At 36.0% G+C, this 27159-nt stretch overlaps 1 protein-coding gene across 1 annotated transcript in view; it reads right to left on the bottom strand.

The window, feature by feature from the left end:
• The window catches only part of Cep290 (Centrosomal protein 290kDa), a 128763-nt gene that overhangs the window by 13384 nt on the left and 88220 nt on the right, over positions 1 to 27159 (bottom strand). The window contains exons 30-35 of the mRNA XM_083115643.1: positions 25625 to 25844; positions 17078 to 17527; positions 15034 to 15226; positions 10341 to 10546; positions 6017 to 6183; positions 5124 to 5214 (exon numbers count right to left, since the gene is read on the bottom strand). Coding sequence (XP_082971769.1) covers positions 5124 to 5214; positions 6017 to 6183; positions 10341 to 10546; positions 15034 to 15226; positions 17078 to 17527; positions 25625 to 25844 — 1327 coding nt within the window. The remainder of the gene's footprint in view (positions 1 to 5123; positions 5215 to 6016; positions 6184 to 10340; positions 10547 to 15033; positions 15227 to 17077; positions 17528 to 25624; positions 25845 to 27159) is intronic.

Raw genomic sequence — 27159 nt, 5'->3', positions numbered from 1 at the left:
TTAATGCTTAAAATTATCAGTTCACTCTGTACAGAAAATTATATAAATTAATAACTGATGGAAAGCAGCATTCAATGTTTTCCAGAAATGAACTTCTGACTAAGAAAAATATGTAAGAAATTATCGAAGGGTCATAATTACACAATTGATGAACGATGCCATGTCAGTCTGTCATTTGCGATCAATACTGGCCATGAGCAAAATTTGATGAATTTTTGACTGGCGATTTTATGGATTGAGTGAAAAGTGCAACTTTTGGGACATATCTCCATATATGGCAACACTAGCAGGTCGAAATATTGCCAACAGTCGCATGCAACATGTGTCTAAGTATTGGCTATACATTTACGTGAAAAATCGTAAATCAAGATGTTGTGCCGAAATTGGACTCTTGAGAGAATCCTAGACTGCCCCTGGTTACATTCAATTCTCTTCGCTCACTTTTGCCGCTACCGTGCCTGTTTTTTTTTAATTGATTCAGCATGGCGTACTCATTGGACCAGTGCGTGTGCATTGCTGAAAAGTATTTTACTACTCATTCTTACACTCATGTGCAAGAGTTTTTCCAATAAAAATGCTCTGCTTCTGCTGTACCTCACAAAACAACTGTTTTACAACCAGTCAAACACCAACAAATGATCCCACAAATTGTTTAAGAGTTGGTATTTATTGTTGGAAATCAGTTCTCAGATGTTTTCAGCAAATTAACAATGTTTTTTTTAAATAATGTAATTGCTTTTATTCAGATAAATGCTAATATACATTTATGAACCCAGTGATAGCCTACAGGATTAGTTTAGTGCATAAAACCCGGTGGAAATATCTCTTACAATTTTCATGATATACATTTTCAAAGTTTGGATTGCGCGACTTTTGAAACATACTGTAGTATGCACAATTGCTAGTAGGTGGTTTCCTGGTGCCTGATTTTCAGAGCTGGCACCTAGCATTGAAGAAAATTTATCAAGCACTGGGCATATCAGTTGATTACCTGGCATTGCCCAGGTATTTATTTATCCCAATCTTCTATTACACAGGAAAATAATGAATTCTAACTATAATGTAAAATGTAACTAATTTTATTTCATCGTGAATGCCACCAATTAGCGTAGACACTCCGAGAACTATGGATTCGACACTAATCTAGGTCATTTGTGGCATTTTATTTTCCACCCCCTCTCACCCCCCATGCCGATAGGTGATGAACTTGAACCACATTGGGAGTGTCACGAAAACTATGGATTCCACACTAATATCGGTTGTTTTCGCAACACAGCCTGAATGTTAGACAACCCGAGAAACACTATCGTTGTGCAGGATTGCATAGAGTCATGGCTGTCTGTTTGTGCGGAATTTAACATCGGTCATTTTGGATTATTTTTACATGTCACCCCTTCCCATCCCACCCCTAGGGGTGCCAGGCGTGTCTTACCCCCAAAAGTATTATTTTCAGATTGCAAGTGATACATGTACCAGGTTTGGTTGAAAATGCTCCAGGCATTCAAGAGTTATGCCGGAACAAACAAACATACACACCCTAACACACACCCACACATACATCCATTTTTATATATAGAGAGACTGCTGTATTGGTAAAACTATCAATAATTCACCAATCTGATATTACTATAAATAACTTGTCACTTGGTGTAAAATTCTGCCACTTTTGTTGAAATTTTACTGAATATAAGGTTTAAATCATATACCCTGGTTTTGATAAGTACCTATCTAAATGCACAGTTACTTTCCCTCAGACAGTACCTATTGCAGTCAACTGATTACAGACATTGAGCTCTTGTGCAGATGAATAGCCTTTGGAGCAAGTGGTCACAGGTGCGATGGTTGGTTGGAGCTACAAAATTTCAGTGTCTTGAGGGCAATCGAGGAGCTACTTGAAAGCCATATTAGCAGCCTTGAAAGCTAGAAAAAAGTGTGATAGGACTTGATGCACTGACCATGCATCCATCATCCAGAGAGAAGCTGCTTCACAGACTTTGGCCTTCAATCTGTTGCACCACAGAGTTTGGATTAAAGAAGATGCGACTAACCCTTTCATGTTCTAAATGGAATGTTTGTGACTTTACGCAAGATGAGCAGAAGAAGTAACTAGCATTGGAAAAACTTTATATCAGTATAGCCAAAATTCCATATTGACTCATCCCAATGAAACTTTATTCTCTTGTTTTTTATCTGTAGCTTTACAAACAAATGTATGCATACACAAAAATGGCAGAGATATTGTGTCTCAGTAGCACCCACCCTCTCCCATCTTCAGACCTGCAGTGTAGCAAAAAAAAAAAAATAATAATAATAATTTTTGTGGTTATAAAACTAGTTATAAAATAAAAAAACTTATATAATAAGTAAAAGTACATACAATAACAACAAGATTCATTCATTTTTGATAGTTCTCTATATGTTAATGATACAATTAAACAATACTAACATTAGGTTAATTTCGTTATTAATATTTACTAGGGATGGGCAATATGAAATATTGGCTGATACTGATAACATACAGATACAAAATTTACCAATGCTGACCAATATTTTACCTATCCAATATAAAATTCCAAATGTTCTTTGAAGATGTGAATGAATCATTCATTTTCTTAATACATATGCGTTTTGAAGTGACTGCAGTGCAAGAGAAGTTGCATATTTAGACATTAACTTTTTTAAAAAGTGTGGCATGGGGATTATCCATAAAAAAATATAACAAAATGGCAGAATTTTGCTCAAAATTATAAGATATTTATCGATATATCGGATTGGTAAAATAATCGGTAATTTTACCAATAAACTGATATGCCAATATCAGCTGATACCAATAGATAAGAGGCACACATTTTTGGTAAATAAAAAACAGAATTTTGGTACAAAGACAGAGTCAATTTCGAGTTCAAAACCTGTAAATAAAATTTAATTTCGGTGTTATAGCGGTGAAAAATCGAATCAAAAGCAATGTATATACAGAAATTTTCGTTTGAAAATTGTGAATATAATCCCAAATTTGATTTAAAAACTGCACTTATTACATGGAATAAACATACCCCTTCTATTAGCACATTTATGTAGTTACCAGAGTATTAAGTTTATTCCTGTATAAAGAGGTCCATTTTTGCTTTTCAAATATTTACAGCAGAATTAATAAATTTTCGGTGAATTGTGTAACTCGCAGGATAATTCAAACTTCAGAAAGTGTTGCATCGGTAAATAAACACTAAATTTCGTTTTTAGGAGTCTATTTCACATCTTGCAGTTCATTTCACATCATTTCGTGAATAAACATTGTGGAAAAATGCACCTCACACCTTTCATAAACATGAAAAATTAACATTACAATGTGTTATTTCACATTTTGTGTTTTCGTCAAAAATGCATGCCTCTACCGATAGAGTACCGATTAATCTGCCCCATCCATAATTTTTACCGCATATTTTAGTGCAAAAAAAAATCTTGTTGAAATGGTTCTACACAAATATACCAACATGAGATGCAATCCAGAATACATCACTGATATCGACTAAGCTAATAAATCAATAATGTGATTCTATACAACATCTATTACAATAGCCTCAGCAATTATTATCGCTCTCGGTCTTATATCTCTGCATGGCACTCAAGGCCACAGGATGGCCGAATGCTCTGATTTGGCTAGATTTCATCCTCGGCTATTATCAGAAAAAGCACAAAAAAAGAAACAAGAATTCAGTAGGTTTGACCAAGACCTGGGTACTGTGCCATAGCTCTGCCGAGCTACTCAGCCAGTCCTGGCATTGCCTTTGCCCTTCCGCTGTATTATCTGTGTGGTGGTAATTTGCGATGGGATCCATTGCGTTTGAATTGCTTGTGATGATGAAGTAGTCAACTACCTTCTAGCATGCTGTACCAGACGCAAGTTTGAATCCTGGTCCTGAGCTACAATTAAGTAATTTAGATTCTGTACTGGAAATTATATTGCAAGGGGTGCGGGTGGGAACAAGATTACTTATTATAGACTGACTCGTTGTTCTGCCAGTTCATTATCATTATCATATGATACAAAACCTTCTGCCAGATAAAAAAGCAAATTTGGTGAACTGGCAACACTTGCAGGCACATACAGTTATTAACAATTCAGCAAATGCTTTCCTAATCTCTTCGATAAGTTTTATTTTCTTTTAAAACATATTGCCTAGTTAAAAAGGTAAAGTTCCCCGAGCATGTAGTACAGTGGCATGAAAGCACATTTATGGGAAGTGGGGGGTAGGGCCCCACACATTCTCGATCTTGGCCATTTTGGAGGTGATGTGATCAGCATCAGCTGTCTTTACCTAACATTGATTTGAGGCTAGATGAGCCCCAGAGTAGCTTTATGCAGGGCGAAAGGTCGGAAAAATTCCGACCTTAGATCCACCACCGTGGGAATCGAACCCGGGTCTCCTGCCACGTGGTACTCAAGACACCCTACCGACTAGACTAGTGTGGCTTTCAATATATCCCCTTGTGGAATATAGAATATTATTTGTACAGAAAATTGCATTCTATTTATTATTTATAGCATAAAAAAACATATTCTATACCTAATCACAAATACACACATTTCAATTTTTTTTCCACAATTTCAGACTCGGTGTCATAAGAAGGGCATGGACATCCGCAGGATTTTTTCCAGGGAGGGGCAAGGAAGGTATTTTTTCCAGGGGGGGCAAACAAGGCACATTTACTCGAAAAATAGTGTTGTTCCCTATAAAAAAACATTGCTTAAATTTGAATTTATGTTGTTCATGCAATAATGAACACATATTATTGTGGCTAAAATGAAATTATATGTGTGAAATATATAATTTTTGGTTGACTTTCATTTTCCAGGGGGGGCATGCCCCTCCCCCCCTTCCAGATGCCCATGAAGAAGGGTCCAACTATATCTTGCAGTGAGTCACTGTGTTGTTTATACATATATATAAATAATGTATAAACATAAAAATCTGTTTAAAACTTCATACAAATGTATACAAGTAGTGATTATTGATTTTTGAATAAATTTCACCTCACACCATTAACTTAGAAAAGAGGCACATCTTCAATTTCAAAGTAGGCAAGTCTTGTGGTGCAAGATTAAAACATAACAGAATGCCTACCTTCACAGGCTTCTCCTCTGAACTGGAACTGGAGGATGGTGCAATTCTTACTCTATCTTCTGACTGCTCAGCTCTCAGCAGGGATACATAGCTGGAACAGAAAATGAAAAGGTGTTAGGGAGACTTTACACTGAAGTGACATGTGGTATATGTCACTTGGGAACAAACCAATCAACAGCAACTTTTCATAATGTAGTGACTGAGAAGCTGAACAAGCCTGCATTCGATTGGTGACACCTTCAGGCAAACACTTATTGTCAGGCACTCTACCATGATTTTTATTGAGACATAAGTCTCATAACCTCATCGGAGGTTGAGTCCTGGTGGCATTCTTCAAACTTAAATTACTATTAACAATAACATACTGTACTCAGGAGAGCAAAAATCAACCATCATAAAAGTTGTTAGAAATTGTGATTCAACCCAGGTATTTGGTATTACATACGGTCTGAAAACCAATCTATTACTGACTTCACCGTAACCGTGGCCGTGCGGTCTAAGGTGCTCTGCTTTGGATTCTGACTGTGGGACGGCATGGGTTAGAGCCTGCCTGGGTTCAGTCTCTGGGTTTTCAGCCTGTGTATAGGACAGGTGGCAACCCACCATCATGAGGCAATTGGGGAGCTACAAGTGAGTAGCGTAATCCAGTCTGGGAAATCTCCTATAATGGCTGATGGTTCGACCTGCTGACCCCAAGTCATCCCATTACCAGTTGAAGACATCCAAACCTCTAGGTAGGATTGTGGCTGAAGTGACAGGGGTTATAAACAGAAAAATACAAAAGTTGTGGAATGCCAAGGGGCCACATTAGGTTCTTGTTTGAGCCATAAAACACTTCAGACAATTACATACACAGCAATAGCCTCTCCACACTTACATACTCATTCACTTACTTCTCCAAATGTTCAACATGCTCCTTCAACCTTGGAGTGTCAGTCCTCAATTTTTCTAGCTCCAGTTTTAACTCCAGATTGGAACTTTCAAGATGCAAATTCTGCTTTTGAAGCAGGGACACTCTTTCTTGGAGCTTCTCCACTTCTTGCGCTACCGCAGGGTTTCCCTGCAAGATAAGCATGCTTTGTAAACTATGTTCACAACACTTGTTATTTTATTACATCATTCATAAAGAATATTTGCATTATGAGTTTTATATCATTACCACTTTCATGTTGCCAGAGGCAGGAAACGGCGAAGGATGATGATGTTGCTGTGTTATGCTGTGATAAACAAATTTTTACTAATTATCCTGTATCATCTCACCTTGTCTGCACTAACCAAGTGTGTATTTTCTTCTTGGCTTCCTTTTAGTCATACTACATGAGCTGACCAACAGCTCAAGTATTAATATTTGCGAACATTATATATACAGATCATGGGCTAACACAGGGTGTCTACCAAAATTACAAATCCAAAATTCTTTACTTTTTCATTACTTTTTCTTGACCTTTTCCACTTTTTCTTAACATTATTTAATTGCCCCCTACTTAAATATAGTTGGAAAATTAAGAAAAATAGGTATTTTTATTCAATGAAAAACTCCTGCCACAAGGCCAGTTAAGATGAAAACTGAAGCTGTACTTCAATAAGAGATTTAGACTTGCTTTAATTATTAATGCATGTAAAACATTAATGATTCAGACTTCATCCTGGATGGGGAATGGCCACATTACTTAATTTAATATTTTTACAAAACTTCACACACACAAGAATTTAATTCTTAAGAAACAAGTGAGCAAATCTTAACCACAACTCAATACAATTTTATATTTCCAAATATTCAATTGTATCAATACAGGCATATAACAATGTAAATTCACTACAGTTTAAAAAATAGTAAACATTCTTGACCACAAGCATAATTTCTTGACTTTTTCTAAGCTGATAATGAGGTTTTACACCCCCCCCAAAAAACAAATAAAAAATAACTTTTAAAGAATAACAAATGCGACTTACACAACATTTAATGAAAAAAATAAAGAAGTTGGAACTAACTTATAACCTCTATTAAATATTACAGTGAAACCCTGATTACACATTCCCAGATTTTACATTTTCTCACATTATACAATTTTCATGGTTCCAATACAGCAACATGTTACAAACTTTTCATGCACTTTAAGGTTTCTTGTCTTGATACACTGAAAAACATAAAACCGAGGTTCCACTGTATATGCTAGAGTGCTGTAAGGGACCACTTCCACTTCAGATCAAACTCATTTGAGTATCCCACCCTCGAGCATACTGCACTCGTAGTGGAATGATTGACAACGTCCTGTATTTCAGAGCCTAATAAGCAGCACTGTAAACCTAAAACCCATACATGGAACGGAAACCAGTCTATGCAATTACAATTCTAAATAATAATTCCGTATATTATTATGTAAGACTCAAATCTATATATATAAAAATGGATGTATGTGTGTGCATAACTCTCGAATGACTGGAGCGATATCAACCAAACTTGGTACACGTATCACTTGCAATCTGGAAATAAATACTGTGGGGATAAGACACCCCTGGCAGCCTTAGGGGTGGGGTGGAAAGGGGTGACATGTAAAAAAAAAAAAAATAATCGAGAACCACCGACATTAAATTCCGCACAAACAAGACATCTGCGACTCTATGCAATCTGCACAACGATAGTATTTCTCAGGTTGTCTAACATTCAGGCTGTGTTGCAAATGGAATCCAAAGTGGCACTCCCAATGCAGTACAACTCCAAGTTCACCTATCGGCATGGGGTGAAAAATAAAATGCCACAAATCCCAAGTAAACTAAGATTGGATTTTTTTATCACCACTTGTAAGTTTAGATCCACCCGTTACTTACATGTGATTGTTATTTGGGACAAACTTTTTTTTCAACGAACCACTTATTTGTTAGTTATCAGAAAACGCTGAAATATGTGCCATACAATAAGCTGTTTTTTCTCAATTCGAATTTTTATGTGGAAAATTGTCATTTGAAAAAAAAAACAATAGAAATTCGATTATCTCGAAAACTACTAATTTTCGGACGGGGTATCATAAGGTCAAATTTATTGCAAATTTCCTCTACTTTAACCCCTTTCAGGGAATACATCTAATTACAGGTCACCCTGTATATAGAATATAAATTGTTCAAAAAGATGCAGTAGTTCAGTAGTTATAGCCTTTTATCATCAATGTATCCCATAGTAACAAAAGGAAAACAAAGGGCTTTTTCAAAAGGCACTTGTTAATAATAGTAACAATGGATGTATTGTATATGTAATTACAATATATATATATATAAATGAATGTATGTGTATATACGTATGTATGTTTGTTCCGGCATAACTCTCGAACACCTGGAGCAATTTCAACCAAACTTGGTACACATATGATTAACAATCTGGAAAGAAATACTGTGGGGGTAAGACATCCATGGCACCATAGTTTTCGGAGTCGCTAAGCTAATTGGTGAAAGAGAGAGAGGTGAATATATTCTTCAACTCTCAGTTTATGTTGCTTTAGACGAAAAAGATTTTACTTTATAATTTGAATATTTTACTTATACTTTTAAATACCTGTATACAAAATTAGTTACATTTTGCACTATAGTTAGAATTCATTATTTTCCTGTCTAATAGAAGATTGGGATAAATAAATACCCGGGCAATGCCGGGGAATCAGCTAGTTACAGTATGTAATACCTTTATATGTAAGTTAATGAACAAAAAAGACAGAACTGAATTACAGTGTTTAGTTTTCAAGAAATGACACATCAATTGCTGCCATGCATTGCATGCCATTGCTGTCACAGGCTAAAAAAATTCCCCCATCAAAAGTGAAGTGGGATAGTTGTCAAATTTGTTCGTCATATTGACAAAGATCTATGCGTATTTATGGGTTGATTATGCAGGGAATATCAAACTAAAGAAAAATCAAGATGATCATAATATAATATTACTGAAAACAATTGAAGACGTGGAGAAGTTAATGTAATGGCGAATTCTGAGGATGTCACAATTTACTATCAATATGTAAGGGGGCTCAACACAAAGATACAAGAATTTTATGTAAATAACATTACAAATGAATATGATATAGTTATTATTACTGAAACTTGGCTACATAAAGGTGTATATAGCAACGAGCTATTTACTGATAATTATAGAATTTATCGTCATGATAGGTTAGATCGGAATAGAGGTGGTGCAGTACTTATAGCAATTAAGCAAAATATTATGTCTAAGAATATTATTCTAGATGATAATTTTGATGCTTTATGTGTCAAAGTAAATCTAAAAAATGTAGTTTATTATATAGTTACGGTATATTTCACACCAAACAGTGATATTGATAAATACACAGCATTTTAGGATTTCTTTGAAAATAACGAAGAATTTCAAGGTAGTAATGTAATAATTGCTGGGATTTCAATCTCCCATTAATAATTGATTCTTCATATGAACTTCAAAAAGGGGGGGCCTTGTTATAGAGCGTTAGATAATTTTTTGAATTTGTATTCCTTACACTCTATTAATGATGTTAGAAATGTTAACAATAGAACATTAGATTTAGTACTAACTAATGATGATAGTACCATGGTAGTAAGTAACATTTTTTGTCATTTTAAAGATGGCGCCTACTATACACACTTGCACCAGTGAAGAGGAGTGGTTTCTTGCCCTCTGTCAGGAATTTCTAGACAAATAATAATGCAATATCTGTGTGCAACCTTACCACACCATCAAGTTCACTAATGGAGGAGAAAGTTCGACAATGGCCTCAGTTCGCAGGCAGATGGGTGGAAAGGTCTTCGCAGTGGCTCATAAGTGACTGCACATGCACCCCTAAGACATATTCATTCTTCTTAAGGTATACAGGCACCAACTCAAAGTTGAAAATATATGTAGATCAGCAATGGATCTGTGCTAAAATGCAGCAAACTGGTGCAACTCTACATACAGAAATCAAACAAAACATTCAAATGCTGACCAATGCAAAATTTATTGTATAAACGTTTCCACCCTCTACAGGGTCTTCTTCAGATGAATATTCACAATAAAAAAAATCTTATTAAAGAATTGGTCAGCATTTGGATGTTTTATTAACATGGAAACAAGGCTTAACAGTGTTTCCATTGGACAGAAATCTACTAGACAAGAAACAAAACCAAATTAAGGTTTCGTTTGACACTCCCTCGTATAAGGCCTAAAAATTAAAATGAACTTAAATACAAAGAAATGCATACCTTCTTAGCCAATTCCAATGCTGTAATTTGACGCTGCTGTGTCTCAATCCTTTCTTGCAGAAGTTGAACATGTCTATGGGCCACATCAGGGGCTATATCTTTCTGTCTCAGCCTTTCCAATTGATTCTTCAAGTCCAAGATCTCATTCTCCAGTTTTACCTTGTTAATTTCTAACTCCTCAGCACGAGTCTGGTATGTTTCCACACCTTTAGAATTGCAGAAATAAAGATATAATATAACAGTGCACTTACATTTTAATATCCTATAACTCAATATGCTGACCAAGGCAGAAATTTATTTTATTTTAAAACATAAACTAAATGTTATGTTTCAAGCTTCTAGCAAGGTCTTCTTCAGACTCTGTACCAAATACAAATCAAATAAGGTACAAAACAGGAATATATATATATATATACACACACACTCCCCTCCAGAAACAAGATTATTAGAAAGTTGATTATCTGGAACATTCCTTCCCAGGTGTCAACAGTTGACAGGAGAAGGCCACCTACTTTCTAATAATCTTGTGTCTGGAGGGGAGTGATTTTTGTGTGTGTGTGTGTGTGTGTATATATATATATATATATATATATATATATATATATATATATATATATATATATATATATATATATATATATATATATATATATATATATATATATATATATATATATATATATATATATATATATATATATATATATATATATATATATATATATATATATATATTCCTGTTTTGTACCTTATTCATTTGTATTTGATACAGATTCTGAAGAAGACCTTGCTAGAAGGTTGAAATGTAACGTTTAGTTTATGTTTCAAAATAAAATAAATTTCTGCCTTGGTCAGCATATTGAGTTTTTGGTTATCATGGAAACAAGGTTTAATATCCTATCTCTTATCTGACACTGAACATCATCACAATAAATCATTAGTAGTATAAATATCAATTTTATTTGCATAGTTATTTGTAATTTGGTTAGTCTAGTATTTCTAGTTGGTGATCATCTTACTTGTCAGAGAGCATGAACACAAGAGGATACACAGAACAAATAAAAATATAACAATAAATAATAAAATTGAGTTAAAAACATGTGTAGACAGTTTAATTCCAATAATGGACGAAGAATAATGAAATGATCAATGGATGAGAACATAAAAACATCCAGTTCATCTCCAATAAGGAGACTGGAAAAATCTTAATGAGTAAGAAATAGCATTTTTTAAGACAGAATTTAACCATCAATTATGAGAAAATAAAGCCTCATCTGACCAATCAGATATTTCTTCAATGCTTTTGCATGTAGAGTAATTTCACTACAACATTTTCTAACTGAAGCAAGACAAAGTTTAACTTATTGAAAATCTGAGACTCAACTGTGGGTTTAACCTGGGTTTCTGGCTATTGGAAGACTGCCCAGCACAACACATTACGTTCTGAAGTGGATGGTGGCAGTGTCTATAGAAATTGGTATGAACTACATGTAAATAGTGTTTTAATTAAGATCAATGTTGATGTATCTTAACCAAAATTAACCAAATTAATATAGTAAGTTCATCGATTTTACTGAAAAAGGATACTTAACCACTAACAAATAAACATACTTCATATACAAGGGTCGTTCAAGGTTGACCAAGACTTTTATTTCTAGACAGGAAATATACATACATAGAAGCACCAAACTATGTCAGTTTTTCAAAGTATTCCCCCTGAACATCCAGACACTGTTGCCATCGCTGTGGAAGTTCCTTGATACCTTTGGCGTAGAAAGAAGTAGGTTGGTGTCGTAACCACTGAAGGACAGCGTTCTTGAGTTCCTCATCTGTCTGGAAGTGCATACCGCCCAAATGCTCTTTAAGAGCCCCAAACAAGTGGAATTCACTGGGGGCTAAATGTGGACTGTAAAGACTGTGTGGTAAAACCTCCCAGTGCAAGTTGGTCAGTGTTGTTTGAGTCAAATGAGAAGTGTGTGGCCTGGCATTGTCATGGAGAAGAATGACATGTTACGACAACATTTCAAGTCTTTTCTTCCGATCGGCCCCACGTACAGCCCTGTGAAGCAGTGTTGAGTAATACTGGCCATTAATTGTGGCACCCTTCTCCAAAAAACAAAAACAAAAAAAAAACCACATGGATAACACCTTTCATGTTCCAGAAGATAGTTCCCAAAATCTTACCGGCAGACGGCAGACCCTAATCACACCCTGGAGACCAAAAGAAGCAGCATGCTACCAACTCCCACCCTTCACTGCACTGTTGACACCATCCAAACACTCTTGCCCGTGACAGTGTTTGTTCTCCATACCGTGCTTGCAGTCTACGCCCAATTTTAGCAGGTTTCACCTTCTCCTTCACGAGAAATTTCATTATACACCGCATTCCACAGCAACAGATACACTACTTGTCACCATCTTTGTTTACACTACTGCGCATGCGCCAAATGCATCGCAAAGAATCATCGTTACTCGCAAGGAATCATGGTCTGTCCTGCCGGAGTAATGCAGCGCTACATTCATTCATTAATATTTTACACACGAAAGTCGTGGTCAACCTTTAACGACCCTTGTATTACACAATGAATAGGCAAGGTAAAGTTCCCCATGATCCTTACACTGTACCATGAAGGCTCATATGAAGATGTGGAGGTAGTGTCCCACAATTTTGCAATATCGGTTATTTGTGCCTCTGGCCACCTTTACTCTCAAGGTACCAGGCACCCATTTATTAGAGGCTGGATGAACCTCAGAGCTGTTTATCAGGGTGGCCACTCTTAGTCCATGATAATTCCTGGTTTTCAAGGAAAACTTTCCAAAAATTCAAAGGTAATAGCAGAAGTTTTCTCTATTTCAATCTTCCATAATACCACCTTTCACCAACCACACACACACACACAGACACAAATATATTAACAATATAAAGGGTCCGTGTGAAAATTCTAATTCAATTCAATTAAATGGTACATATATTTAAAAAATTTAATTTAACGTGCAGAATTTGCCATTTCACATACTCACACTCAAAATACATCTACAAACACAAGTCACAAACGTCACGGGATATACTAACTGCGAAAAATTGGTAATTGTATAAGAATTTCAAACTCAATTTTTTAGGGCTGAACCGATACCGATACCAATGTATCGGTTGATTTTCTTTTACCGATACAATCCAATATCAAAGATTTTCAGTGGCTAGAAAAAAGGGCAAAGAGAACAGCTCGTCTCAACATTTCCCCTTTTTGAAAGTTTGTTCAAAGTTTGTTCAATCAATCAATAATTTCCGCTGAGATTACATTGAGAACATACAGCTTTGAATTACAGTACTAAGAAAAAAAGCTAAACGGGACTGGACCTACATTTTAAAGTGGGACGCGAACCACTAAGAGTCACCACTAAGAATCGAACCCGCGATTTATTGATTACAAGGCGACAGTGACGCCATCGGAGAGGCCCCTCTAAAGATATATGTACACCACTACTTACAATAATGTACGTAAAATATTTATCAGGGACTTTACTATTCATCAAATGGACGTACATTCATTCTTCTTGTTATTCAATAAATATTCAATTTTTTTACTTCTTTGACATAAATTTCTTTGCCATGACTGTTGTTTTTACACAAATTTTAGCGGTCTTAACTACATGTAAGCTAGATGATGAATATTTGCTGTTTTATCTCTGACTTTAGAGCGTATTTTTACTATTTATGTAATAACAATATTTTTTAGTCAAGATAGAAAGAACAAAATAATTATTAACGTTGTCTTTCCTCTGTTTCTTAGTATGTGGTTACATACAACAATACTCCATACGCATCGGAGAAATTAAGTACTAATTAATTAATTTTCATATTATTACAAAACGCCCCACACTTTCTTGATCCATTTGTGAGTGGGGTTGATGTGATCAGCATCATGCCCCTGACTGCCTTTACCCCCCCAGGGTTTCCCCCAGGTACCCATGTCATTCGACACTACAAAAAATTATATTAACGTATTAAATAGAAACAATTGTATTATCATATTTCTGAGACACTTGGCCTGGACTAGCTCCCCAATTTATATATTTCTAAAAACGTGCCTAGTGTAGTGACAAGTTAGTATGACTTGGTAACTAGCCTTTGTTATTTTGTACTGGAATTATACAAGTATCGGTATCGGTGGGTATTGGTCATGGTATCGGCATCGGTATCGACAAATGGTGGTATCGGCTGAGCTCTACAAATTTTACATAATCAACTTCAACATATCTTATCATGCAAAATATACCATCTGTCAGATAGATTGTTCTGCAAAAGACCTAAGTACACACTTTGAGAGAATTTTGTTATATTTTTTACGCAGCTTTCTTATCCTTCCTCGATGTAAACAAAAGCTAAACTGTTAAAAACTTGCCTAAAAACATCTAAAAATATGTATAAATTCAATGGGATTTGGATTAATAAAAGTTGCAATTTCTCAAGTCTACAAAGAAAAATCCATGCAGAATTCACGCATAATTCCAGGAAGAAATAATTCATGCAGAATTCCCAGTGAGTGGCCACCCTGTTTATGCAGGGGGAGAAGATTGAAAAAAATCCCACTTTAGATCACCCACCTGGGGATCAAACCTCGTGGCGGCCAGATGCCGTACCAAAAGACCACCGCAGCTATATATTACACAATGAATAGCTAAATTTAATCACCTTTGCTTGATTTCAACTTGGCTTGCAGGAAATTCTTCTCCCTTTCCAACCGTGTTACTGTATCCCTCAATGACTTGTTGTTCTGTTCCACTTTCTCCAGTGACGCTGTCTTTTCCTTCAACTTCTCTTTCAGCCTGTCAGCTGACTGCTGCCACCGCTTTCTCTCATCCCAACGTGCAAGCTCTTCTGCTGACTATGGAAAGATGAAAAGAAAAATGACTCCCTTGGAGTTTAAAGGGAAAGAAATTTTAAACTCTAGAACATTTTTCTATATCGTGAATGAAATGTAAATGAGTCGAGAAAAACATTTATATATGATTGTTGAAAATATACTCAAAATAAATTAGGGATGGGACAGATTAATCGATACTCTATCGATATCGGCCGATATAGGCTTATTGGTGTACTGGTTTATCGGCAAAATTCGATAATTTTACTGATCCGACATATCTACAAATATCTTACAATTTAGTACAATATTGTGCCATTATGTTTTAATATATGCAGCTTCCTTTGCATTGCAAAAGCTTGGTTTATTAGGTAACATACATTTATCAAGGAGGTCAATTAACAATTTTGAATTTTATATCAGATCGGTACAATATCGGTTATCAGTATCAGTAAATTTTATATTAGTACTTTATTAGTATCAGCCAAAATTTCAAATCAGTCCATCCATAAAATAAATGTATTTAAGATTGCAAAAAAATAGGGATGAGCTGACATGAAACTTTTGACAATTGCAAAATAAAATTTACCGACAGTAATAACCATTCATTTAACAATCAGATATAAAATTGCAAATATTTCATGAAAATGCTAAATAGTTTATTCTAGGGCTACACCCATATCAACACTGATGTTTCAGTATCATCTGACATTAGTGGTACCAGTATCAGAAAGTATCAACTGCAATTTATTTAATACCAGCCAAAACTTTCTGGTATTTTGGTCTTTCACAGGATCAGGAAAAATGGTGTGAAATACTTGTAGACTGAAGACCTCACAGAAAACCTAAATTCAAGAAAAGTTTTGGCTGGTATTGTCAACCAATACTTTCATGGAGTCTAATTAATTATTATCTTGGACAACATGCAAAATTCAATGTTTCCATTTATTTTGCATCAATATTGTGTGAAATACTTGATTTTGAATTTTAAATCAACATTTTGAACATACAGTAAAACCTTGTTAATCCAGACCCCGATAAGCCGGGCTTCGCTTAATCCGGACAGGCCAAAAAAAAACAAAAAACAGCAGAATGCAAGGTTTTAATTGTGGCTAGAAAAGGCAGTCAACCACTGATGAAATTCTGTTTCCCGCAGACTCTGTACTGTGCTGTATAGTGTATTTAGGCCTATGCCCTTTAAATACACCATAATAAACGTATTTTGTTGCTATAAACGGATTTGAGTTTGAGTTTTAATGCACTTTCTACTGTTCTTTTAGGTTAGTTCAGTTAATCCGGACTTTCGTTAATCCGGTAAACTTATCCCCCCCATTAGTCTGGGTTAACGAGGTTTTACTGAATTTTAATTTTCAAGTATTGGAATCTGCAAGAACTTTAACGTTACTAAGGTTATTAACTCTGATACACTTACTATTCATTTTTCCGCGAAAGTTTTTTTCAGCAATCAATTTCGCCACTCGTCTGGTGGCTTCATCAGGCGTGAACTGACGAATGAATAGTAAGTGTATCAGAGTTAATTACATATCTCCGTGTAACCGCAAAACTGATATCTTTAGATGCAATGTGATTACTAAGGTTATCGGTTGCAAGTGGTACCAGCTCAGCCCTAGTTTATTTAGGAAAAGCAATTTTATGGGCAACGTGAAAAAGTTACATTTTAGTGACATATAATCTTGGTTAGCAACACTAACAGTCCAGAATTTTGTGAACAGATGCAGGCAACATGTAACCAAATATTGAACATGGGAATCGCAAGCTAGGAACACAATTACGAATATGAAGAATGAATGGTGTATAACTGGCAATATATAAGTAACAAAATTAATATTTATGAGAGCAAAAGAAAAATCTCACCTTCAGTTTCCGAGTATCCTCTTCTACCGTACTTGAACTTAGTTTGTTTGCAGCCTCAAGTTTCTCTTCAAGCAGTTTTACCTTGTGACGCAAATCTTCTTTCTCCGCAGTCAGCAACACCTCAGACTGTGACTTCTTCTGGAACTTCTGCTCATTCAATCTCTTGATTTCCCGTGCCAAATGCTCGTTCTCATCTTTCAACACCCGGTTACGATCTAGGGCGTTTGTCAAATCTTCTTTTTGAGTTGTATTTTCATCCGCATACTTTTTCTCTCTTTTACGGCTGTTTCTCACTTGTTTCTTCAGTGAGAGATTCTCAATTCTGGTCTCCTGAAGTTCCTCTTCCAGTAACTCTACTTTCTTTGTGGATGCTTCCTCATCGTGTGCAGCAGGCATTCTCTCTGCTATTATTTCCTCAGCCACTTCTTCTGCAAACTGGTTCATCTGACCCTTAGAACAAAAAGGTAAAAAGCATAAAGCGATGAAAAAGATTGCTAACGTATGCTTATCAATAAAATTGTCAATTTTCAGTTACATGGTTTTATATAGGGATGTGACGAAGCTGAAAATTTACCGATCCCGATGTACTCACCGATAATTTTTGGAACCGATACAGATGCCGATATTTAACCGATTCCGATACATAAGATTATTAAACAGAAATGGGATGTTATTTTCTGCATGACAAAAATAAATTTGGTATGTACATTTCTATTGCATATCATATGTATATACATATACATTCACAAGAGATGCAAAGTACATTTGCATCTACAAAAGGTTATGTGAACCTAGAGATTTAACATTAGTACACAAGTATTTCTTTGAAATGCAAAATGAATTCCTGTTCTGCCAGATTCAACTTCAGAAATACAAGATTTGGAAGCACTTCAGGAAGTAACCTACTTCTTCTCTTATCGCAAATCTGTTCAGCAACACCGAACACTCATTCACTGAATACTGATGCAGCAGGTATGCTCAAGCATTTGCTCAGCACTTGCTTCATGTTTGAATACTCATTTTTGAATTTCCAATACAACAGCAGATCCTGATTCAGCAATTATTTCAGATTTATAGTTAGGTTGATCGTCTGAATGAGAGTTTGCAATAATTTTATTACAAAAACTCTACAATAATGACGAATCATAACCAAATTTTCAATAAATCTTACTAGGTAAAACTCTAGTATAATCTGTACCGGTTTAAATATCGGATTTTTGACGATTCCGATACCAATGCCCATATGTCAATTTCTGCCGATTTTAATACATCTGTAATCGGCTTCGGCACATCCCTAGTTTTATATATTGATTAAGGATGGGAACGAGTTATTTTAAATAATTGGTAGGGCATCTGACTGTCACGTGGGAGACGCAGGTTCGATTCCCGGGGTGACTGATCTAAGGTTGGAATTTTTCTGGCCTTGTCCCCACATAAAGTGGCTCGGGGGCTCACCCAGCCTTAAATAAGTGGACACCTGGGGGATTCCAGAGGGCATCATGGAGTAGTCAGTTATCACACAGATTTGTATTCTCTGTCCCAGCAATCACTGGAGCAAGGGAACAAAAACAAGTCTCTGTGCAAGTAGTGACGTGAGAGTGCTCAACCAATGAATGCGTAAGAGGGGAAGTGAGTGCATGAAGAGGAGAGTGCCTAGCAGGGCATCCTGCTTTATTCTGCCCAATCCCTTCTCTACCATTATGTGAGGCCTTGTTCCATAGGCTCCCAGGACAGACATAGTGATAGAATAGGTATAAGCAGTACATAAGATTATCTGCACTATTCTTTGCAGAAATCGTCTGAAATAGCTTTTCAACTTAGAAGCCTTGCTAGGTAATAAAAAAGGCATTTTAGGGTAAATCCTCAGCTTAGTTATCAGTATCGTTATCAGGTAAAATATCACATCAGTCCTACCCTAATGGTCGCAGTGGTCCAATCAGTAGTCACGTGGGAGATCTAACTGGGTTTCATTTCAGTCTATGTGATCTAGGGTCAACGCTTTTCCAACCTTGTTCTTATGAAGTGGCTCATATCTACTCCCTCTGTCCCATAATTATTGTTTGGTACACTTTTGTTTGTTGTCCCATAATAATTGTCCGATAGGCAAACTGTGACATTGGTGTATACAGAAGTAGAAAATTAAAAACGGGAATGAGTCATACAACGTTATTACTCAAGGATCAGTACAAATTGGCCGATCAAGTATCCAAAAGAACATAAATAAAAAGTCACCATTTTGGCATACCGGACCATAATTATGGGACAGAGGGAGTAATAAAAATGGGACAGCTGACAGCTCACAAGAAGATCTCTGATGGAAGTGAAGTGATTTAGCAGCAGGCAACTCACTATTAGGTTCAGGGAAGTGCAACCTGGTCTCGCTATAACAGGTGAAGCAACACAAGTCATTGCAGTTTATTCTCTTTGAACATTATTTCACATTCAGACTACATAATGTACAGGACAAGCAATACAAAAATATTATATACACTGAAGAAAGCAGCAACCTGTTGAGGCAGATGGATGATTCATGCTCTTTCTAATTGGCACCAAAAGTTGTTTTCTGCAGATTCACGGTCACAGAAATCAATCACTTTGCTTGCAATCTCACATGCTTCATTATGCACAGTAGCAAATTTCCTCATTGCACATGCCAAAACTCCCAGAACACCACGAAAGGATGAAAAAATATCAACTAACACTCACTTCCAAAAGGGCAGTGACCAGAGTTGGCAAAATTTATGTTTTTTTTAAACGAAACAAAACAGATTTTTTTTTGTTTTAAACAAGAACAGAAAAAACATGTTTTAAACAAATAAAACGTTTAAAACATAATGCCAAGCAGACTTATTTTCTAAGAATAATGATTAATAAGTAGAGAGACAAATTTATGGTAAATAAAAACTGAGGAGAGTTGAAAATAAAATGTTAGATCAGCGGTATATACCAGCGGTGGAAAGAAAAAAAAATTGGCACACACTTTTTCATCATGAGAGGAAACAACATACAAAAGAGCTATAAATTGATAAACTACTTCATTTTTATATACTGTACACATACACAAGTACTTAGATTTCAACTGTAATTGCCAGTAGCAGCGAGTGGGTGGGGCAAGGATAGTTTACTTTTCTCGCTAGACAAGGCTTAGTATTTAGAGGCCATATGTGATGTGATCGAAGATAAAAAGTTCTTCAGCTGCAAGTGGTAGGAAACTTTAGGAAAAGTTTCGTTACAAATCAACAGTTTGCACGCACAACCTCGATTGCCGGTTTTTACTTGTTTTCTACTTAATTTGATGATATTTCACGGTTATTTTGTGAAAAAGCATTCATTTCGTGGAGAAGCACACATTTCGCATTACTTTGTGAATAAAACTCATGCATATTTCATCATTGGGGGTGTAGTTACGTGCAGAATGTTCAAAATTGCATCTTTTTTTCACATTTTGCGATTTCGCGCATCGCGAAAATTCAATGTCCCTATTAATAAGGAATCAGTTAATCATCCAAGCATGGGCTGTGTTCCTATTATATAGTAAACGCTTGACTAACTTTTTAAAATTCACATTGATGTTACTCTTCAATCTCGCATGTAGGCTGTTGGAGAAGCTGCAACTAATCCACAGTTGCCAGGCTCCAGTGAGCCCACGTGGTAGCTACGCTTGTTCTTTTTTTAATACATTTTGACATTAACAACAAAGTGCACATTTTGCAGTGTGTTAAGTGAGGACCAAATTGGTTTCATCCATATAGGATTCAATTTTAAAAATATTTTAAACACCTGCAAAAAAAACATAGCCAGGTGTTTTAAACGTGACCCACGGGTATTCATCAAGATATGTTAATTCTATATACATTTTCAGCCACTGAACAGATTTCAATGCACAGTAAACAGAATGACATGCATTGAATAGAAAGGCATAGTTACAAAACACGAAAATAACCACAAACATCAGGTATCAAAATGTGTTTTAAACAAGTGTGAAAAAAAATGTTTAAAACACTTTGTTTTAATCGTTTTAAACATTTGTGAAAAAAACAAAGCGATGTGTTTTAAATGTTTAAAAAACTTTTGTTTTAAACATGCCAACCCTGGCAGAAATCTTCCTGTCACCCCTAAAATCTTCAAATGGACATCTTTCTCTTCACCCCTGTCTCTCCTCATTTGGGGATCTTCTTGTGGGCTGACTGCTGTACGTGGGGGCAACCCTTGGGGGTAAAGACACCCAGAGCATGCTGCTGTTTGTTCACATATCACCTACAGAAAATGGCCAAGATCGAGAATACATGGAACCCTACTTCACCTTTCCCCTACGTACCTTCATGGCACAGCAAGTAAGCATGGGAAGATTTACCTTTACCTTTTTACCATCCCTACATTAACCAGGGTGGCTACAAACAAGCAGAAATGAAATTCCCTGACTTTTCCAGGACAAAATTTACATTTTTCCCTGACAATTACAAAATAAAGTAAATTGATGTATTTGCAAATGGAAACAATAAACTAATACAGATCCACGTATGGTTTTGTTAAGTACCAATATTATCTTCTATGAAATTGAATTCAAACTGCAAAATAGTGACTTTGGGAAATTATTACAATTCACAAGCTAGGGAAGGATTACGGAATTTTGTCATACGCAGTAAGTTTAAAATAAAATACTTGATTATTTTTTAAGTTACGACTAAATGAGATTAGAGTGAAGAGTGATTGATTAAGAAATACATTTTGTAATGTATCAGTCTCCTTATACATTCTCGGTATTATATGTTGATATTTCCACTCAGGTTTGGAACCCTCTGCTTGCAAGAACCATGAGTGCGGACTCATTTTCAATGCATAAAACTACTTCTCTCTTCTCTGTAAAGCAAACAACTCTTGCATATAAGTGAAACAATTGAATTGAACAAAATAAAGAATATGAATATGAATAAAATTCGTTTTTGCAATGTTTTCAATGGAAACCAAAACTGTTATTACATAAAGGGAACAAAATGAAACTGAAACTACCAAATGTTTATAAATGTTCGAAGGTTGCAATTTTTTTTACAAAATTTTTCGAACAAAAAATACTTCTTTTTCAACATGGAATCCAAATATGTAAAACGAATGGGGGTGTTTCATTTCACATTGCAGCATTGACTTACCCCCTCAATAGTATCAAACTTTTTTCTGTGCAATTTTTCGATTGGATGCATTCTGCATGCGATATTCCATACTATCATTATAAATGGACCACCCGGTATACTGAAGAGTGCATAATGACCATAAGTGGCAACGCACCCAAACAATTAAAATCAATCAATCTCACGTAACAGATACCGATATATTATGGCACCAAAAACTGGCATTATCTTTTTTTGACTTGTTAGTTTTACGTTTCCCAAAATTCGTGTTTTTGTTTTAGAACATTTATCTGCCAAATATACCGAAACTTAATACTCCATTGTGCTTTTAAACTATTATTTTAAATTGTAGGTCACATGGTATACGTATTTTCGTGACAGTTTGATATGTTGGAATAGATTTTTGAGGAAAGCGCTCCCATGCACTTTTCCATGAAGGTGTATAGGGGTGTGGAGTTAGGGCCCCACACTTTCTTGATCAGTGCTGAAGGTGGGGGTGATGTGATCAGCACCACGCTCCTGGCTACCTTTAGCCCTCGAAGTTTCCTCAAGGTACCAGCTTCATATGATGCTGGGTGGGTGCCAGAGCAATTTGAATAGGTGGAAAACATCCCGGTTCTCCACCACAGGGGATCGACCCCAGGTCTCTTGCATATTAGTCAGACGCCCTAACGACTGAGCTCCATTATTACTCGCTCGACAAATGCCGATGGTGCGCACTTAGCTTGGTAATTCAAAACATATCTCGTGCGACAAACATGAAGATGTGGCTCCTGTGTGACGGTAGATACACACTCGATCTGCTGTTAGAACTATGCCACTTTGCTCTGTGATGCAAATGGTTTTGATAGAAGTTGAAAAAATCGTGGGATATACATGATTTAATGTGGCTGTCGGAATTATTCCATGTACGTGTAACTCTATAGTTTACTCTTGAGTAAAATGTTGGAAAACTTGCATGTTCTATGTACACAAACATGGCCTAGAAAAGACAAGAATGTTGGATTTCATGAAATTTTTCATTGTTTTAGGACATTTCTTTAAAAAAAATCGCTAAAAACGCCAACAATTCGCATTTTATGCCAAATTCGCATTATTTCGATATTTCGAATGGGCGAAAAATGTGTCCAGACATCACAGCACATTCCTAAACATAACTTCGCAGCAATTACCATTTTTCACGGTTTTGGCGTTTTCGAAAAATCAATGTCCCTACTAATCGGAAATTACTTTCTGGCCACCCCTCGTATAAATCAGTATATGGAAAGTGAAAATTTAGTAGGGCTGGCAGCGAAAAGTCATTTCTTGAAGAATGTGATTTGCTTTTATGATTGATTGATTAAAATATTTAAGTATTTATTATTAGTACTTTATTTCATAATATTGGACATTAACCTTACTCAGTGAGAGATTAATGACCATCTCTCACGAGTTTAGACAGACATGACAGAGTGTGGCATTAATTTCATTGCAATACTAGTGTTGCAGTAAATTTGAGGTTGGGAGCATGCACTTGCCAATTTTTATAACGTTCACCAATGCAGATTTAAGTTTCGCTTTTTCGTGATAGTATTCAATATATATCCCATTTGGTTGGATTCTTCTTGATATCTAAGAATAGTGCAATGTCATTGTAAACATATGTTAACTTGTGCGAAACCAGTAATACGTCAGGATGATGAAAGAAAACCTTCGTAAGCACTGCTATATTAAATAAGGTGAAGTGAGCCAGAAGAGCAATAAAATTCCAGCAGCATATTTGCAGTCTAAAGCTCTTCTTGTTTATTCATGCAATTTTTGTTGGATGTTGCAGTCCATGCAATTTCTATCGCATGTTGTAGTGAGATACTTTGTCGGGTGGCGATATTCGACAAAAATCGTATGTATCAATGGAACATATTTGTTTCCATGTTCCTTCAGTTTGCCCAACAAAATGCGTTACTACGACGTCCGACAACTATCGGATGGAGCCACCCGCTCTTATCCCCTCCATCTGTTGACAAGTCCGTTACTACTCCTATACGGAGAAGAAAACATGATAATGCAATGCATTTTCCAGGTAATATTTAGAGGCTTAACCTTTACTCCCCCGATGATACCATATGGTATCATCAGAGTAAGGTCGTACAGGCCCGATGATACCATATGGTATCATGGTGCTGATTACGAAATTTATGTGCTTTTTGGACCTTCATACTCTTATGTTTGGGTGGAAACTCTGACACAGGTCTGGAGCAAACCTGGGAAATTCATATTGATGACCAACTTCCCCCCCTCTCCGCAACATATACATGCCACATTTCCGAACAGAGTGTCACATTTTGGCTCATTATTCAACTTGTATGGCACCCAGGAACATGAAACATGTTTCAATCTCTTTGGAAACGTCCATTCTTTGAAGAGAATACTAAGGGTTGCACCTTCTCCCCAAAACAGCTGGAGAAGAGGGGGCAAACTAAAGATTTTTATGTTTTTTTCATTGAAATTCGGTGGTCGCGACCCCAAACCCCCCTTCCTCGGTTCGGCATTCTGAATTGTACACGGTTCCATGCTCTGATGTTTTAGCGGAAAAACAAAACTTATCCGAAGTAGATTGCTCCCATAGTGCCCAAGTTATAACAATTTTCCTCCAAAAATGCAAATTACCTATTTTTCGTAAAAATAAAATTTCACATTTTGGCTTATTATACAACTTGTATGGCACCCAAGAACATGAAATATGTTTCATTCTCTTGAGAAATGTCCATTCTTTGAAAAGAATACTAAAGTTCGTGCCTTCTCCCCAAAATAGCGGGACAAGAGGGGCAAACTCCAAATTTTTATGTTTTTTTTTTCATTGAAATTCGGGGGACGTGCCCCCCCACACCCAAGCCCCCCTTCCTCGGTCTGGTGTTCTGAATTGTACACGGTTGCATGCGCTGATGTTTTAGCTGCAAAACAAAAGTTATCCGAAGTAGATTGCTCCCATAGTGCCAGAGTTATAACAATTTTCCTCCAAAGAGTGTTCGAATTTAAAATTCCCGCCGAGAAGACCGGGCGAGAAAAATTTCTCTCTCTCTCTCTCTCTCCTCCCGCCATCACTGGTTTCTGGCGCCGTGGTTGAGTTGCGCATAAAAGGGGCCTAAAAGTTGAGGCCGAAACTTACAAACGAGATTTCCTATTTCCTGTCCCCTTGCAGAGTTCCATAACGATATCTTTAAATAAATAAATAAATAAAATTAAAAAAGTAAGTGAAGGTGAAATTCCCTGACATTTCCCTGATTTTTTTGACACCTCAAATTCCCTGACTTTTCCAGGTTTTCCAGGTCTGTCGCCACCCTGATTAACACTAAATTTATTCAGAACACACTTACAAATTAACCAATCAGATTTGTCTTACGACACATGCACATATTTTTAGTAAAATAGACTTGTGACTTACCTTCAATTCATTCAGAGCTTCTTCTTTCTTCTCCTTTTCCTCTAGCTGTTTCCGCAGTTTTTGAATCAGTTTTTTCAACCCTGCAGATGGAGACATTGTACTGGTGCTCACTTGCTGCCTCAGTTCATCTTTGAGATTATAATTCTCAGATTTCAGATCATTCACCTCTTGTCTATATCGTTCCAATAACTCTTGATCAGATTGATGCTGTTCTTCGTGCCTATAGTGCATAGACATGTCACTATTACTAGTATATTAGAAGGGAGGAATATATATTTCAAACAACAGTGGGCAGCACACTGCTAGGACAGTAATATATTCATAATGAACAATTTCCCTGTATTGAAATTTTAAAATTATTATTACTATTAGTATCCTTGTCTGAGTCAGTTAGTTAGAACCATCAATTTGATTGTTATTTTTATTCTATAACCTTTCATCCTTGGGAGTAGTAGTTATTACAAATAAAATAGATTAATAATAATAATAATAATAATAATAATAATAATAATAATAATAATAATAATAATAATAATAATAATAATACAGGGTTTCCACTTTGCAAATCCAAATTTCCTGACTTCTCCCAGTTTTCCAGGTACTTTTAAATAGCTTTACAAACTACTCTATAATCATTTAACATACCAATAAATTAATGTTGTGCATATTAATTAAACTAATCAAACTTATTGAATATTGTTTAAAATAAATAATAGATTTGATTTGAGTTTCTCTTTTAAGTCCACTTTAATGCACAGTAAGGCCAATCGGGACTGGAATTACAGTTTAAAGTAGGGTGCAAACCACTATGTGCCTCCACCGGGTATCGAATCTGGAATCCAATAAATAATGAAAATGAACATTTTATATGTATGAAATATACCTATGAAAGAAACCAGTTAGGAGGAAGAGTGAAATGTATTTTAAGATGACCTTTTCACTCCATAGTTCAGTTCCCTGACTCTTCCTGGTATTCCATGATTTCCAGGTCAATGATCCTATTTTTGGAGGGGGGGGGTCATTTTGCTGCCACTTTTGGCTAATTGCGATGATGAGGATGAGTAATGATATGCGTAGATGAAGGGACATATGCAAAGAACACCCATGCCAGGCCATGATTTGAACCTGGAACCCTGTGGTGTGCTGTGCTAACCACTCCACAAGGAGGTCAGCTTCAGGTCAATAAGAATCTTGTTATAACATCATAATTTAGCCAGATCAAGCTTCGTAAGTAAAACTGATACATTGATTCATAAAACTTGTGTGTTTGTTTTTATTGCATTAAAATAAGTGTTAGTAGTAAAACAATATGCATCATTTATATTTCCATTCATGGAAAACTACAACAATGGCTGGGGGTTCATTGTGCTGACCACACGTCACCCCATAACTGGTTGGATGATCTGCCACCTTAGTAGGTGCCATGGGTTGCAGGCCCGTAGCTAGAACTGGCCTCCAGAAGGGGCTACAGATTATCAGGGAAGGCTTTGTAAACAAAGTCCATTTTTCAAAAGATTAATAGTATTAAATGAAGG

Source organism: Lepisma saccharinum, chromosome 30, assembly GCF_977018435.1.
Source record: "Lepisma saccharinum chromosome 30, izLepSacc3.1, whole genome shotgun sequence".
Lineage (NCBI taxonomy): Eukaryota > Metazoa > Arthropoda > Insecta > Zygentoma > Lepismatidae > Lepisma > Lepisma saccharinum.
This window is presented reverse-complemented; position numbering and strand designations above follow the sequence as displayed.